This window comes from Python bivittatus, unplaced genomic scaffold (genome assembly GCF_059951505.1).
Source record: "Python bivittatus isolate LINGU-HERP-01145 unplaced genomic scaffold, Pbiv_v1 ctg000080_np1212, whole genome shotgun sequence".
NCBI classification, from domain to species: Eukaryota; Metazoa; Chordata; class Lepidosauria; order Squamata; family Pythonidae; genus Python; species Python bivittatus.
The window spans coordinates 50812805-50826208 of NW_028277035.1; the positions used below are offsets into that span (position 1 = coordinate 50812805).

Sequence of the window (13404 nt, forward strand, 5' to 3'; positions counted from 1 at the left end):
GAAGGTGGGTGAGCTTCAACTCCCAGAATCCCCCATCTAGCATGGTGGATGGACTTCAACTCCCAGAATCTGGGAGTTGAAGCCCTCCCACCTTCAAGTTGCCAAGGTCGAGAAACACTGGTCTAGGCAAAGTCTGGACACCCTATGCATACTGAAGAAGCCCCTCATCTGACTTATTGTTTATAGGAACCACCTTACCATAAATTCATTTAAGTGGTCAGGCATTTGGCTAACATTATTGTTAAACGTTTTAGCTTAGCTCCAGTTCATGAACTTTCACCGATTGTTGTTTCCCGGGAAATGTCCCCCTTCCTTCCCATGCCCAAAACCGAGAGAGATTTCATTTCCCCCGCTGGCCCTTACTTCCGACCAATTCCTTCCGACCAATTCAAACGGTCCCTGCCGAGGTGGCCGCTTTTGCGTCGGCGGACAGTTTTCTCTGCCGTCCTCCCCTTTAAGGCAGGAACGCCGTTACTAGGGCGGTCGGAGGAGCGGGTAAACTGAATCCCTCCGGTGGCAACAATCGGGGAGGCCCTTGGTTCCGCTGCGGTTCTTGAGGTGCCATGGCGTTCCCTTGCCTGGTAAGGGCAGCGCTGAGGGAGGCCGAGGCGCCGTCGGACTTGGCTCTGAGGAGGGCGGTTTCGCCGTGCAGGCAGCAGCGCAGTCGCGGAGGGAGAAAGTGGGGCTGGATCGAGCTGGGGAGAGCCGATGGGAAAAGAGAGGCGAGGCCGGCCCGAGGCGGAAAGTGTGCGCAGAGAGCCAGGCCCGGCCGAGCCGCGGGAAGCAGAACTCGCGGCTGGGCCGGTGCCTTGAGCCGCCGCGTTGGACGGGCTCAGCCCCACGTGACCGACCCCAATCGTGGGAAGCTGCCTCGGCGCCGAAGGAGGGGGCGATCCAGAAGTTGCGCCACATCATTCTAGATCTCAGCTGCGCTGAGTTGCGCTCTGAGGGTTGCATCTAATATTCCTCCACACTAAGGGAGGCTCAGACTAGGAAGAGAGGAAATGTTCCTGAGCGGAATGCGAAAGTCCCCCTTGCTTAACGATCTTCTAAGGCTCTGGGGGGTTTAAGTAGGTTAGACTGTGCTTGCTGCCAGTACAGCGCCTGTCCTTCTGTGCCTGGAAGGAAACCCTCCTTTTTTGTTAGTAACACGTATATGGATACACGGAGTGAAGATTTTCTCTTTAACAAATCCTTGTGCTAGATTTATTTTTTTGTGATGGGTTCCTGTTTCCCTATACATCTTTATCAATATTATCAGTATTAAAAATGTAGGAAGCCTTTCCCTTTCTCCCCTCACCCCGGAGGGAGGAGGAAGTATCAATAGAGGCGAATATGTGTAGCTCAGGGTTGAACTGTGGAGTCCCTGGGGCTCTCTGAGCTTGGTTCTTTTCCTGCAAACGTTTGCAAGAAAAGAACCAAGCTCAGAGAACCCCAAGGACTCCACAGAAAAAGTATCAGGAGGCTACTCAAGTAGAGTGGTGACAGTTTTCAAAAATGGACGTAGATTATTTGAAAGCCTTCCTGAATCATAGATTTTTTCTTTTTTTAACTATGATTAACAAACATTATCAAGTAACTAAATTAACATAATTCCAAGATGCATAGAGAAAAAAAAGTATGAGAAATGTAAAAAGATCTAAAATGTAAGTAAAGAGCCAGGCACTGTACATATATGTCAAGTATTACCATATTATAGTCTATTGCTATTGAGGTAAACCATAAAATCCATCCAAATTTGGTATAATTGTTGTTCCTGCCTCTGATGTCTCATTATTTTATGATCTTTTCTAATGTGGCAATTGAAGAGGCCTTGTTAATCCATGTCTCAATTGTTATATTACCTAGAGTTTTCCAATGTTGGGCAATTATTATCTATTCCTGAATCATAGATTATCCCTATTAGTGTGCTTCAGAATTTATTGTATATTGAATGTCTTGATCATAATTGCTAAGATTCCTTTTTTTTTTTTTTACACAGCTATAGGCTGCAGGAGTCTCTCTTCTTTGATGATGAACCATTCTCTAAATATATGATAAAGAACAAAGCTACTCTGAAACCAAAATATTTTTTGCTTTTTATATGGTGACAAAGTTGCTTTCTGGACAGATGTACATAGAAGCTATTCATTTTGATTCTGAAATGCAAAATCAGAAATTTGGGGGGAAAATTAGTCCAGAAATGTTATTCTTCCTGTTGCCCTGTTAGTAGTATTTGGGCAATGTGCAAGTGCTGCTTGGCTTGCCAGTTTAATTGTGATCTCTGACCACTGCAATTTACTATTACAGTGGTAAGAAATGGATTGCTGAATATTATGATTCCAATTATTTTTATTTTAAAAATCCTAAGTGTCAGGAGAGTGCTGTAATAGCTGTTAATCCCAGTACCTCTTTGCTGGAAGTATGGTGTGAAAATGTAATCTGTCATGATTTCATGTACCTATATTTCATAAAGTATTGCTATTAAGTATGAGATAAAATCAGCTCAAAACCTTGACATAATAAATGTCAAGTCCAGCTTCATATGACCAACAGAAACATCCTAGGCTGAATATGTTAATTGTTCTAAGCCAAAAGGTGGTTTCTTTGGTTTTGGCTTACTGTAGCGTACAATCCCAGTTATTGTATGCATAATGTGGTTTGAGCTGAAGTGGGAAATCTGAGCTCAGACATTGTTGACCAGACTAGTGTGATTGGAGAATCCAAATGAACTTCAAAGCTAACATACTTATCATTTCATTTTTCTCTTTTACATTAAAACAATGATTTTAACAGCATTCCTCTGCAAATATCTGCTGTCCCATATGTGTATAAACAGTACAATTAAAAGAAAATGGATACAGATTCTGGGGAAGAAAGGCTAAATTCTGGAATTTGGGTTAATTAATCACAGTAAACAAATATTTAAAACATGGTAGGTTTTTCCTAGCCATGGAAAGGCCACAATGCTTTGCACCATATATTTCGGGCCCTGTCTATGTATTTTCAAAATTGTAGCATCTCTGTCTTTTCCTAAAGAAGTATTATATAGAATGTCAAGTATCTCATGTAAAATATAAGCTATGGGGCAGAATCAAAATGGTTATTTTCTAAACTTGAATCTGAAGTAGTTGGTTGAATTTTCACCAGAGCCAGATACAGTTCAAAACTCAGTGAACTAATAGTATTAAATGAAGGATAGGAAGCAGTTTAGTACTTCCGAGTATTTGTTTTTTCCCCCTGCGTATTTCCTATCACAAGATATTTGAATATTCAAGTTTAAGAATATGTTTGCATTGTTGTAAGATAACATTTCGTTCAATATGACATTTCTTATATAGGAAGACCCAACTTTGGAGAGGAATTTCAAAGGCCACCGGGATGCAGTAACTAGCGTGGATTTCAGTCTAAATAAGAAACAGCTAGGTAAGCTACTCTTGAACATCATTTTGTTCAGATTTCTCTTTCCTAAAACAAACACCATGAACATTGGCTCCAGATGATTAAAAATATAATGTTAAAACATTTATTTCATTTAACTTGAAGGGAAGAGAGCAGCTTTCAGAAATTTTAATCTGAGGTAAAAAGTCATATGTTCCAGAGAACTAAAAGGATACTATGTACAGATTATGCTGGTTTCAGTAAAGGATAAATTGGGAGATGCTTCCTACTTGTAAAAGTAGTTTCGCTTGGAATGACATAGTTGCTTTTAATTCTTCAATTTGTTCTTTGGCTACTTTTAAGAAGAGCCTCCAGAAGTATACTAGGGAAATCTGCTGAACTGGTAGCTTGATGTAATTACCAATTATTTTTTCCACTGACTTTGTAAAATGAGTGATTTATTTCCAGTCGTTTAAAAATATAATGAACATAATTTTTTATTTCATTTAGTAAGTGGCTCTATGGATTCTTGTTTGATGATCTGGAGTATGAAACCTCAGATGAGAGCCTATCGCTTTGTGGGTCACAAAGATGCAGTAATGTGTGTTAATTTTTCACCATCTGGCCACCTGATTGCTTCAGGTTCTAGAGACAAAACAGTTCGCTTGTGGGTTCCAAGTGTGTAAGTATAAGTTAAATTATATTGCTTAGTTTACTTTCTTTCTAGATTCCCCAAATTCGTTCTTTGTTTTTAAATCAGTAACTTTATTGATGTTTTACCTTTGGACATAGAAATAATTTTCTCTGATTGCTGTGAAGAGTGACTTGGACATTATTTTTCTTCAAAAATCAGTTAAAACAGTTGTATGTAAGAGGAGAAAAAGGTTAAAGTATCTTGTTTTCATAGCAGAAAGGATGGGCCTCAGTTATTTTAATGTATGTTTATATGTTTTTATATTCATATACGTTTGCTTTAATATATATTTTATACATTTTCATTAACACATTTTATATAACTGTTTTAACTTCATGTTTACTCATTTTGAATTTTAGTGTAGACCACTTTGAGATTTTTAATGGGAAGCAGTATATAAAAGTTCTAAATTATGAAATAGAAATGAGCGAAGATCAGGATAATACAAGTTAGTGATAACAGAAGAAAAATGTTGTTATATCTAATTTTTACTTAAATAGAAAAAGAGATATTCATTTATCTCCTCGGAAGATCTCATAGAATGAATTTTTTTAAAAGGTGTATTATATGGCAATCACTTTTTCAAGAATATGCTGAACTGGGCATTTTTGTGTGTGATTTCCTGTTTGTAACTCTTTGGTGAGAAGATAAATACATTACTTATTATATGAAAATCCACTGTGGTTTACACTGACCTGGTAACTCAGTACCTGTGTTTGGAATTATTTCCTAGTTTAATAAAATTTAGCTAGATTATACACAATAGAGATGAAATGATATATGTTCCTGATTAAGTGTGATTTTCTCATTTGATTGTAAAGCTTCTCAAGTTCTCCATTTGCCCCTGTTGTTTATATGTTCTTTTTCTTTTTATATGAAAACACTTAACATGATGTTCTACTTTTCCTTGTTGTGTCATTAATATAAACAGTGTTAGTAGTCACTGTTTTACTACTTCAAACATTACTTTATTATTTTGCGCAACAGATTACAGCACTTATTTGTAGTTGGGAGCTGTTCCAGCCTCTAAACTGAAGTAGAACAATTTCTTCCTGTACCATATTTGGTTTGCTGTATAAGTCTAAGTTCAACAATTTTCTGTTAATGTAAATGTGTATATTAAAATCAGTAAACAAATGTGTACAAATACTGAATGATTTAGAATTCAATGTCATAATTTTTTGTGTGTTTGTTTCCCTAAACTAAGCAAGGGAGAATCAACTGCATTCAAGGCTCATACGGCAACAGTCAGAAGTGTTCACTTTTCTAATGATGGCCAGTCATTGGTTACAGCCTCTGATGACAAAACAGTCAAAGTGTGGGCTGTTCACAGACAAAAATTCTTATTCTCTCTGAATCAGCACATAAACTGGGTTCGCTGTGCTAAGTAAGTCTTTTTTTTTAAAATGATTTTGTGATCATTTGGCAACAAACTCTCATGTAACTAATGTTGCAGATCCTCCTTTAATATGCATACAGAAAAGATGTGAGAGCAGGATAGGCCTATTTCACACAATCTCATTGTCTCTGTGCAATGCTATTTGCATACACAGAAAAAGGTTTTGACTAGGGCTTTCATAAACACTATCTGTGAAGATCTGTAATGTCCCTATCAATTTATTTCTCAACACAGTTACCTATATACTTTAGGAACTACCTATATTTCATATTTCCTGATCTCCTTTCTATACACTTTTGCCTTATTGGAAAGGGATCATTACTACTTCAAGGCCAGACTGGCCTAGATTAAATGAGAATATTGTGGAATAAAATCAGCTGTTTTATATAGACTGAATGGGAGAGGAGAGAGGTTTCACTCATTCTCTTTCAAGTTAGAAAAAAGAAAAAGAAGAAAATTTCTATTTTTAGAAGCAATAGCATTTATTCAATTGTGTGTAATGTAATATGCTTTTTCTGAAGACCTTCTGAAACTAAGTGCTATTGAGCTTAATAGGTTTTATTTATAAATAGGTATGATTAGAACTTCACTGTTAATTTGTTTTCTTATACATTTAATGCTTAGAATTTTAGATCATACAGGAAAGGAGAAATCGAAAAATGAAAAAGCATGTTTACAGAAATATAAAAAACCTGATTGAGAATGTCTTTGTGTATATTTATTAGTTGCTGATTTATTAAGAGCTGTCCAAAAATGCAGCAGTCCATTGTCCTGGCTATATCACTGATAAAATAATAGCTTGCCAGAAAGAGAACAGAAAAAAAATGGTTCTCATAACCTTCTGATTTAAAGCAACTGTCTTATTAACTATTAGGGCTGTGCAAACCATTCAGAGGGCTTTGTTGTGGTGCCCTCAAAGTGGCCACAGTGAACTTTTGAGAGGCCCCAACACCTCATTGTTTTAAGCAGTGTTTGGATGGGTGTTTTTGTTAACTTGTGAAACATTGCTCTGAATGGTTCACATAGCCCCTTAACCAGATAACATTTGCACCAGTTTAGTAAGTTTCCTCTGAGAATAACTCAGATCTCATTTATATTGGCTATTACTAAGTGTGCTTCAACAAATGTCTTTGTTGTAGATTTTCTCCTGATGGAAGATTAATTGTATCATCCAGTGATGACAAAACAGTCAAACTTTGGGATAAAGCAAGCCGAGAATGTATACATTCTTTTTGTGAACATGGTGGGCAAGTATCAATTATAGTTCGTTGGGGCTTGTCTTATATTTTTTAAAGTATATAAAGAAATATCTCGTTAAAATAAATAATAGTTCTGTGTCATTTATATTTGGCCTTAAGGATATTTAAGTTGTTGGGAGTCAGGCAGCACACCAATTAATTAATTAATTAATTAATTAAAATCTCTTAAAAGCGTCCATTTTTGTAATGAAATTTATGTACGTTAGTATCCTAACAATCAAAGCAGTGGTCCACAAGCATTACTTATGTTAAATTCTAACAATTTCACAATCAGTGGAACTGCTGGGCTTTTCCTTCCACCCACACCTGATGAAAACCCCGGTTCTGCCTAGCTCTGTCAAACCATGGAGTGGCGTAAAAGGCCCTCAGGAATAAGGATAGCAAGGGTAGCCTAGAAGATGTGCATGAGATTAGTCCAAGAGCCCAGAGGGCTGAAATAAGAAGAGTGACTGGAAAAGCTCCACAAAGAGTATGGAATAATTAACTATGATTTATAGAACCCTGAACAGAGCCCCTTATAATTGGAGTTAGCATTTGCTGAGGAGAGAATTTCACTGACAGCTGATGACAGAAGAACCCTTTATTCCAAGTTGTTCTCATAGGGCTGCATCTAGAACTCATGTAGTTCAGGCCTGAAATGTTATGCAAATACTGTACTATTGTGCAATCATCATCCTTATAAAAATGCTTCCTTGATTATTTAAAATATTTATAACCCTGTTTTACATTAAAAAAAAACTCTTTAAAGTATAATTACCCAAGATTCTGTCAAACCTAGTCATACCCATAATTTAGGATGACCTTTGCTTCTGTCCTCCATGAAAGTTTATGACTTTATGCGTACCGTTGATTCAAGGATTCAGTTTGTCCTAATGTTCCCATAGAATGGGAGCTACTTCTAGTTGCCAGACCCCATTGTGGTTATATAAGACTCAACATTAAAGCTATTGGGGTGACCTTGAACAAACACCTGACTTTCTACTTAATTCTTGTTTAGGATTCTAATGAAAATAAATAGGGTGGGTGAGAGAATCACGTAACCATGAGATTCTTGCAGTTATAAATGAAAAGCAAGGCTAAACATGTAATAACTAATTGCTGGGCCTTGGTTTAGCCATCCCTTGCATTAGGCCTTATGAAGTATAGAGGCTGCGTACCCATTGTGATGGTGTAGCTTTACTCTGCTGCTGGAGGGCAGTATCTCCCTGGGATGAGCATTGTTCATGCCTCCCTTCAAGGAGATCAGAGCAACCAACAGAAGTTCTTCAAATCTGAAAATGAGGAACCAAAATATTATGATCCTTTCTGTAGATTCTCTGCTTCTAAAGGGGTAAGAAGTGTACTGTCATGTATATATTTTTAGTGAGATAAATCCCTGGTTGCTTTGCCTTATCAGAAGAATTTAAGAAATATTTAATAGTCATCCAACACTCTTTAAAAGCTCTACAGGAAACAGGAGAATAATATAACTTTAAAAACAACATTTGAGCAACTTTTTTAATGTTTGGTTTGGATCAATATCTTTTCCCTCATTTTTAATCATTGCAGGTTTGTCCCTCATGTGGACTTTCATCCTAGTGGTACATCCATTGCTTCAGCTGGCACTGACAACACAGTGAAAGTATGGGATGTTAGGATGAATAGGCTGCTGCAACATTATCAGGGTAAGTAACTTGTGCAACCATGAGACTGTGTGTGCTCACTGCTGCACGCCATAACGTGATTTGCTTGAGTTCAGCTTAATGTTTTCTGTAAACTCAGTCCATTCTAATTTATTCATTAAATTATAGTTAAGTGAGCAACATAGCCCAGTGTATGAACCAGTAACAGAATATTCCTTTGCTAAGCTTATTGTTGGATTTTCAGAGAACAGTAAATTCCTAATAATGAAAAAAACAGTTTGTTTCTTTGATATTATTTTTCCCTTCAGCTTAATGAACATTTGAAAAGACTTCATACTTGACTGCATGAAGAATTTTGCTTTGAAGTTTTGGCAGTATACAAACATCATTTTCATATAAAAATATTTTAAAAATGCAGTCCCAAAGTTCCTTCCTGATTATACTATTATGTGTGGATAGTGCTGTTAACTTTAGGGAGTTAAATATTTAAAAAGTAATGATACTATATTTTGTGTGTGTGTGTGTATGTGTGTATTAATTTCACTATAAAACATGACTATTTTGTATATATTTGTCTTCAGGCCTTATACTTTTATATATGTATGTATTTAAGTCAAGGTCTGACTTAGACTATTTTTGGTCAACAAATATATGACATACCATAAGCAGCTAACTGTGCTTGTTTGATGAGTTTCCATAATTAATATTTAAAAATTGCCCAGTCATTTTGCCCCATCAAACTCTAGTTTAAAAGGCCACAATATTTAATAAAACTGCAAAAATTCAGCCTTGAATTTTTCATTTTTAGATCTCCTTAACCTGCCTCCCTTCCCTTATAGCTCCATTGTTCAAGGTCTGCCAGGCCTTCTGTGACATCTGTGCAGATAACTAAATGGCATTGTGATAGATGTGAATAGCAAAAGTTGAGGAAGAGGACACAGTCATGAAAGGAGGAGGAGGAGGAGGAAGCTGCAAATATGGCTTGTTGAAAAGAAGGTCCCCAGGCTAGCTTTATCACCAGATTTGGTTCTGCCTTTATGTTAAATACATAACAGCATGCTTAAATTTGTGTGTGTCACTTAGCCAAAATAATCAAATAGCACTGTGTGTGTATTTTAAGTGGTGGTGGTGGTGGTGGTGGTGGTGGTGGTGGCGGTGGCGGCGGCAGCTGCGGCTGCGGCTGCGGCTGCGGCTGCGGCTGCTGCTGCTGCTGCTGCTGCTGCTGCTGCTGCTGCTGCTCCTCCTCCTCCTCCTCCTCCTCCTCCTCCTCCTCTTTCTATCCCTTTTCTTATATCTTTGGTCAACTCAAGGTGGCAAACTTCCCTAATACTCCTGCCTCCTATTTTCCCCACAAGAATAACCCTGGGCTGAGAGAGAGTGACTGGTCCAAGGTCACCCAGCTGGCTTTCATGCCTAAGGGACGCCTAGAACTCACAGTTCCTTGATGGACTTTGAGCATTTCTGGGGTGCAGTGCCACTAATCTGTGCAAAACTCACATTTGTTACTGTTCTCATAGAACTACATGAGTCTTTTTTCTCCCTAAGGGTGCTTGAGAGCTAAGCAAAACTTATAAACGTTCATATTACAATAAAACAAGAGCTAATTTTTTCCAGTTATTTTCTGTTAGAATGATTCCTTCACTGTTTTTCTATCTCACTTTGTATCTTTTAATTTAAGTGAACGTTAATAACATACAAATATTTGTTTTTCTTTTTTCTTTTGTAGTTCATAGTGCTTCAGTGAACTGCCTGTCTTTTCATTCCTCTGGAAACTACCTTATTACTGCTTCTAATGATTCAACACTAAAAATATTGGATTTACTAGAAGGCAGGCTGCTGTATACCCTACATGGCCACCAGGTAAGGAGAATTGGTTCAGAAGTAATAGATAACATTTGTGCATATAATAAATATGTAAGCAATTCCGTAGCAGAAGTTGTTATAATATAACTTACATGTGGATTCATTTATACTTTTACATATGCATATAGGTTCACTTATACATATGTCTTTACAAAAATGCAGAACTTTCAGATGGAACATAAACATTTTTTGAAATCCATGGAGAAATAGATCACATATTGAATAATTTCAAGGCTCCAATTCTACAGTCATTGGAAATCAACTGATTTATAAGGCAGATTTTTGGTGTCACTGTGTTTGAACTGAAAACCAATTGATTTTACGTGTTGATTTTTTTTTTTTTAAATAGTGCTCCAACACTTTCTCAGAATTTCCAATGTTCCCAAAAACCAAAAAAAGTTGTTTCTATCCCATGTAGCAGTTTGGCTAACAGCATACAATATTTTAAAAAAGATCAATTTTTTTTACTTCAAGGCTGACAAAAGGTTGTATGTTAAAATTATAATAAAAGCAAATAGAATAAACAAATAAATAAAATAATAAAAGTGCAACTGAAAACCAATAAGTAAAGTCAGTAGAGTTTTAGAAAGAGCAAAACCTGTTACATCATAACTAAAACAGGTTATTAGGAAGCTTGGCTATATAAAAGAATTCCAAAAGGTATACAAATTGATGCCAGGCAAGCTTCTGGGGGCTGGCCCATTATTTCATGAGGGGACTACATAGAGGGATTTGAGGATTTTAGTCTCTGGTAAAGGAAAAAAGGCTCCAGAAAAGCTGATGTGATATCCTTTGTAGAGCCTAGTTCCAAACTGTTTAGGGCTTCATTGGTGAAATAATCAGTACTTAGAATTACTGCACAGAAATGTACCAGTAACCAGTGTTATAAGTGCTATACCCACTCTAGTTGATCCTAGTCAATAACTTTGCAGATGCATTTTGTATTAAGTGAAGTTCCAAAGGAGTCGTCAAAAGGAGCTGCACGTACAACACATTGCAGTATACAGGCATAATGCTGCAAGCAGTCAGGAAGCAAAATGCATGCATCGATATATGTCCTATCCCTCTTCACTTTTCCTTTTCATACAGTTTGAACAGAGGCTGATCACAATAGAAAGGATATAATATATTCTTGTAAACATTCTATGCTAAATGTGCATAAGCTCCTTCCTTCAAGCCAACAAAGAACCAGTACTTGCCTCTCCAAATCACTATGAAAGCAAACTGTGTGGTTAAAGTAATAAACAAGGAAAAGGATTCATTGCTTTCCAGTGGCACTACTGCACAAAAACAGAGTTACAAGGCACAGAGGTACCTAGGTATCCATGATATTTCCATGGGATTTCAACAAAACCCTCACATCACAGACTATATCTGTGGCCACAAAGATAGGGTATGATTTGCTAGGTTTTTGTGTGTGTGTGTGTGCGTGTGTGTTTTGGAGGGGAGAGTCTTTTGAAAAAAGCATAGCATGTGAGGATCTGTGCCACAGATCTTATTGTACAGTGGGGGCTCTAGTAATGTTAGAATATAATTTTTGTATCTGTAAATTTTAAGGTAACCATTGATTTAATGTTGGTTAAAGATATTGGTATTTATCTATAATACTTGAGCCTAATATTTCTGAAGCTGCTTGTTCTCCCAGTTTTCTTTCCTGTGTACTTGGAAATCTCATCTGCATTACAGTTGACTTCTGTTAAGTTCTTCATGTTGTTAGTAGGATAAACTAGAAAGAACTGAGGATATGTTTCTGTACTGTTTATTTTGTGCAGTATAATTTACTAAATGAGATCTTCCCATTTAATGAGCTGTAACTAAATCTATGATAATAATTATAGGTAAAAGCAGGTTTAAAGATACAAGGATTTTTAAATCAAGTGTTAATTCTGCGAGGAATATTAGTCATCTGGATTAAGAACTTGTTAAATTTTTATACTTTGCATGTTTGTACCAAAGACACTGCTCAGCTCAAATATGGTTTATATTCTAACAGTTGATTATGTCTCTGGGCACTTACTCATGGGAAAAGCCCAAGATGTCTTAGATCTACTTTGACGTAACATATTTCTGTACTGGAATTCATTAGTACAGAGCAACTAACAACGATTGGTTGCGGTTTACATAGAAAATACTGCCAAGTTTACATTGCTGTCTTTAATTATAATGGTGCTTACTTTCCATAACCAGAAAGCTTGTTAGGGAGATGGAGTTTAACTGGTGACATTTACAGCTGCACAATTTGGTATACTCTGACTGCATCTCGAGTGCCTTGATTTATGGAATACTTTTCCCTTAAAATATAAACAAGGCTAGGAATGAATGCGTAGATCCATTGTTGATATTTGACTGGTACAGAAACCATGCTTCATGACTCTCATGTATCCGTCATCTGTCATCTACTAGAGAAATTACTGCTGTTCATTGGGATAGTGGACACTATTGTGTATGACATAGAAATAGGAGTCTATCTAAAAAGTGAACTAGGAACAATAAAGCCTTCTTGGAAAAACCAAGTACAATTCTATTTATTTATTTTCTTTAAAATAAGTGTATGCCCAATTTTCAAAGTGACGTGATCTCATAGCAATTTACAAGATAAAATAAAAAAGAATAGAATATAGAATACAATTATTGAAAACAGCAGTGTTTGTATGTATTGTTTATCTATAATTCTATATAGATCAAATCAAAATCAATATTGTTCAAATAGCTTGCTGTGGGTATTGTAGTAAATAATAGAGAAAATATGCCATCCCCAGAGGGCTTTCACGCTGATTTTTAGCATTTCCAATCCATGCTAAAGAATATTTTTTTCAACTTTATAGGGACCAGCTACCTGTGTTTCTTTTTCAAGAGCAGGAGACTTTTTTGCGTCTGGAGGTTTTGATGAGCAGGTACTGCTTTTGTAAATAAATTGTGTAGCAAGTGTATGCTTACAATAGAAATGGTGTATGCTCACGAGTGCTGTGCAACCTGTTAGATTCAAAGGCAAAAAGGTGCTTTGGAACGCATGAGTGTGCTTACATAGTGCCCTAATTGCAATTCCTTAAAGGAGCTATGCATTTTCCTGTGATCACCCAACCCCAGGAAAAGATGCATTTGGCTTTAGGAGTTGCAAACAGATGCTACATGAACACCCCCATGCTCACCAATCTAATGGTGCCTACAGTAAATGTCCTAGAGAGTGCATCAGGGAGCAGCCTCATC

At 36.8% G+C, this 13404-nt stretch overlaps 1 protein-coding gene across 2 annotated transcripts in view; it reads left to right on the forward strand.

Annotated features, from left to right (window-relative positions):
• Positions 1–450: 450 nt before the first annotated feature.
• Positions 451–13404, forward strand: part of POC1A (POC1 centriolar protein A) — a 30631-nt gene continuing 17677 nt past the window's right edge. The window contains exons 1-8 of one of the 2 annotated variants that reach the window (XM_088134047.1): positions 451–581; positions 3321–3405; positions 3871–4042; positions 5262–5441; positions 6593–6700; positions 8261–8376; positions 10061–10194; positions 13023–13091. In XM_088134047.1, coding sequence (XP_087990173.1) covers positions 564–581; positions 3321–3405; positions 3871–4042; positions 5262–5441; positions 6593–6700; positions 8261–8376; positions 10061–10194; positions 13023–13091 — 882 coding nt within the window. In that variant the 5' untranslated portion in view covers positions 451–563. The remainder of the gene's footprint in view (positions 582–3320; positions 3406–3870; positions 4043–5261; positions 5442–6592; positions 6701–8260; positions 8377–10060; positions 10195–13022; positions 13092–13404) is intronic. The other variant, XM_088134048.1, reaches the window with a different exon arrangement.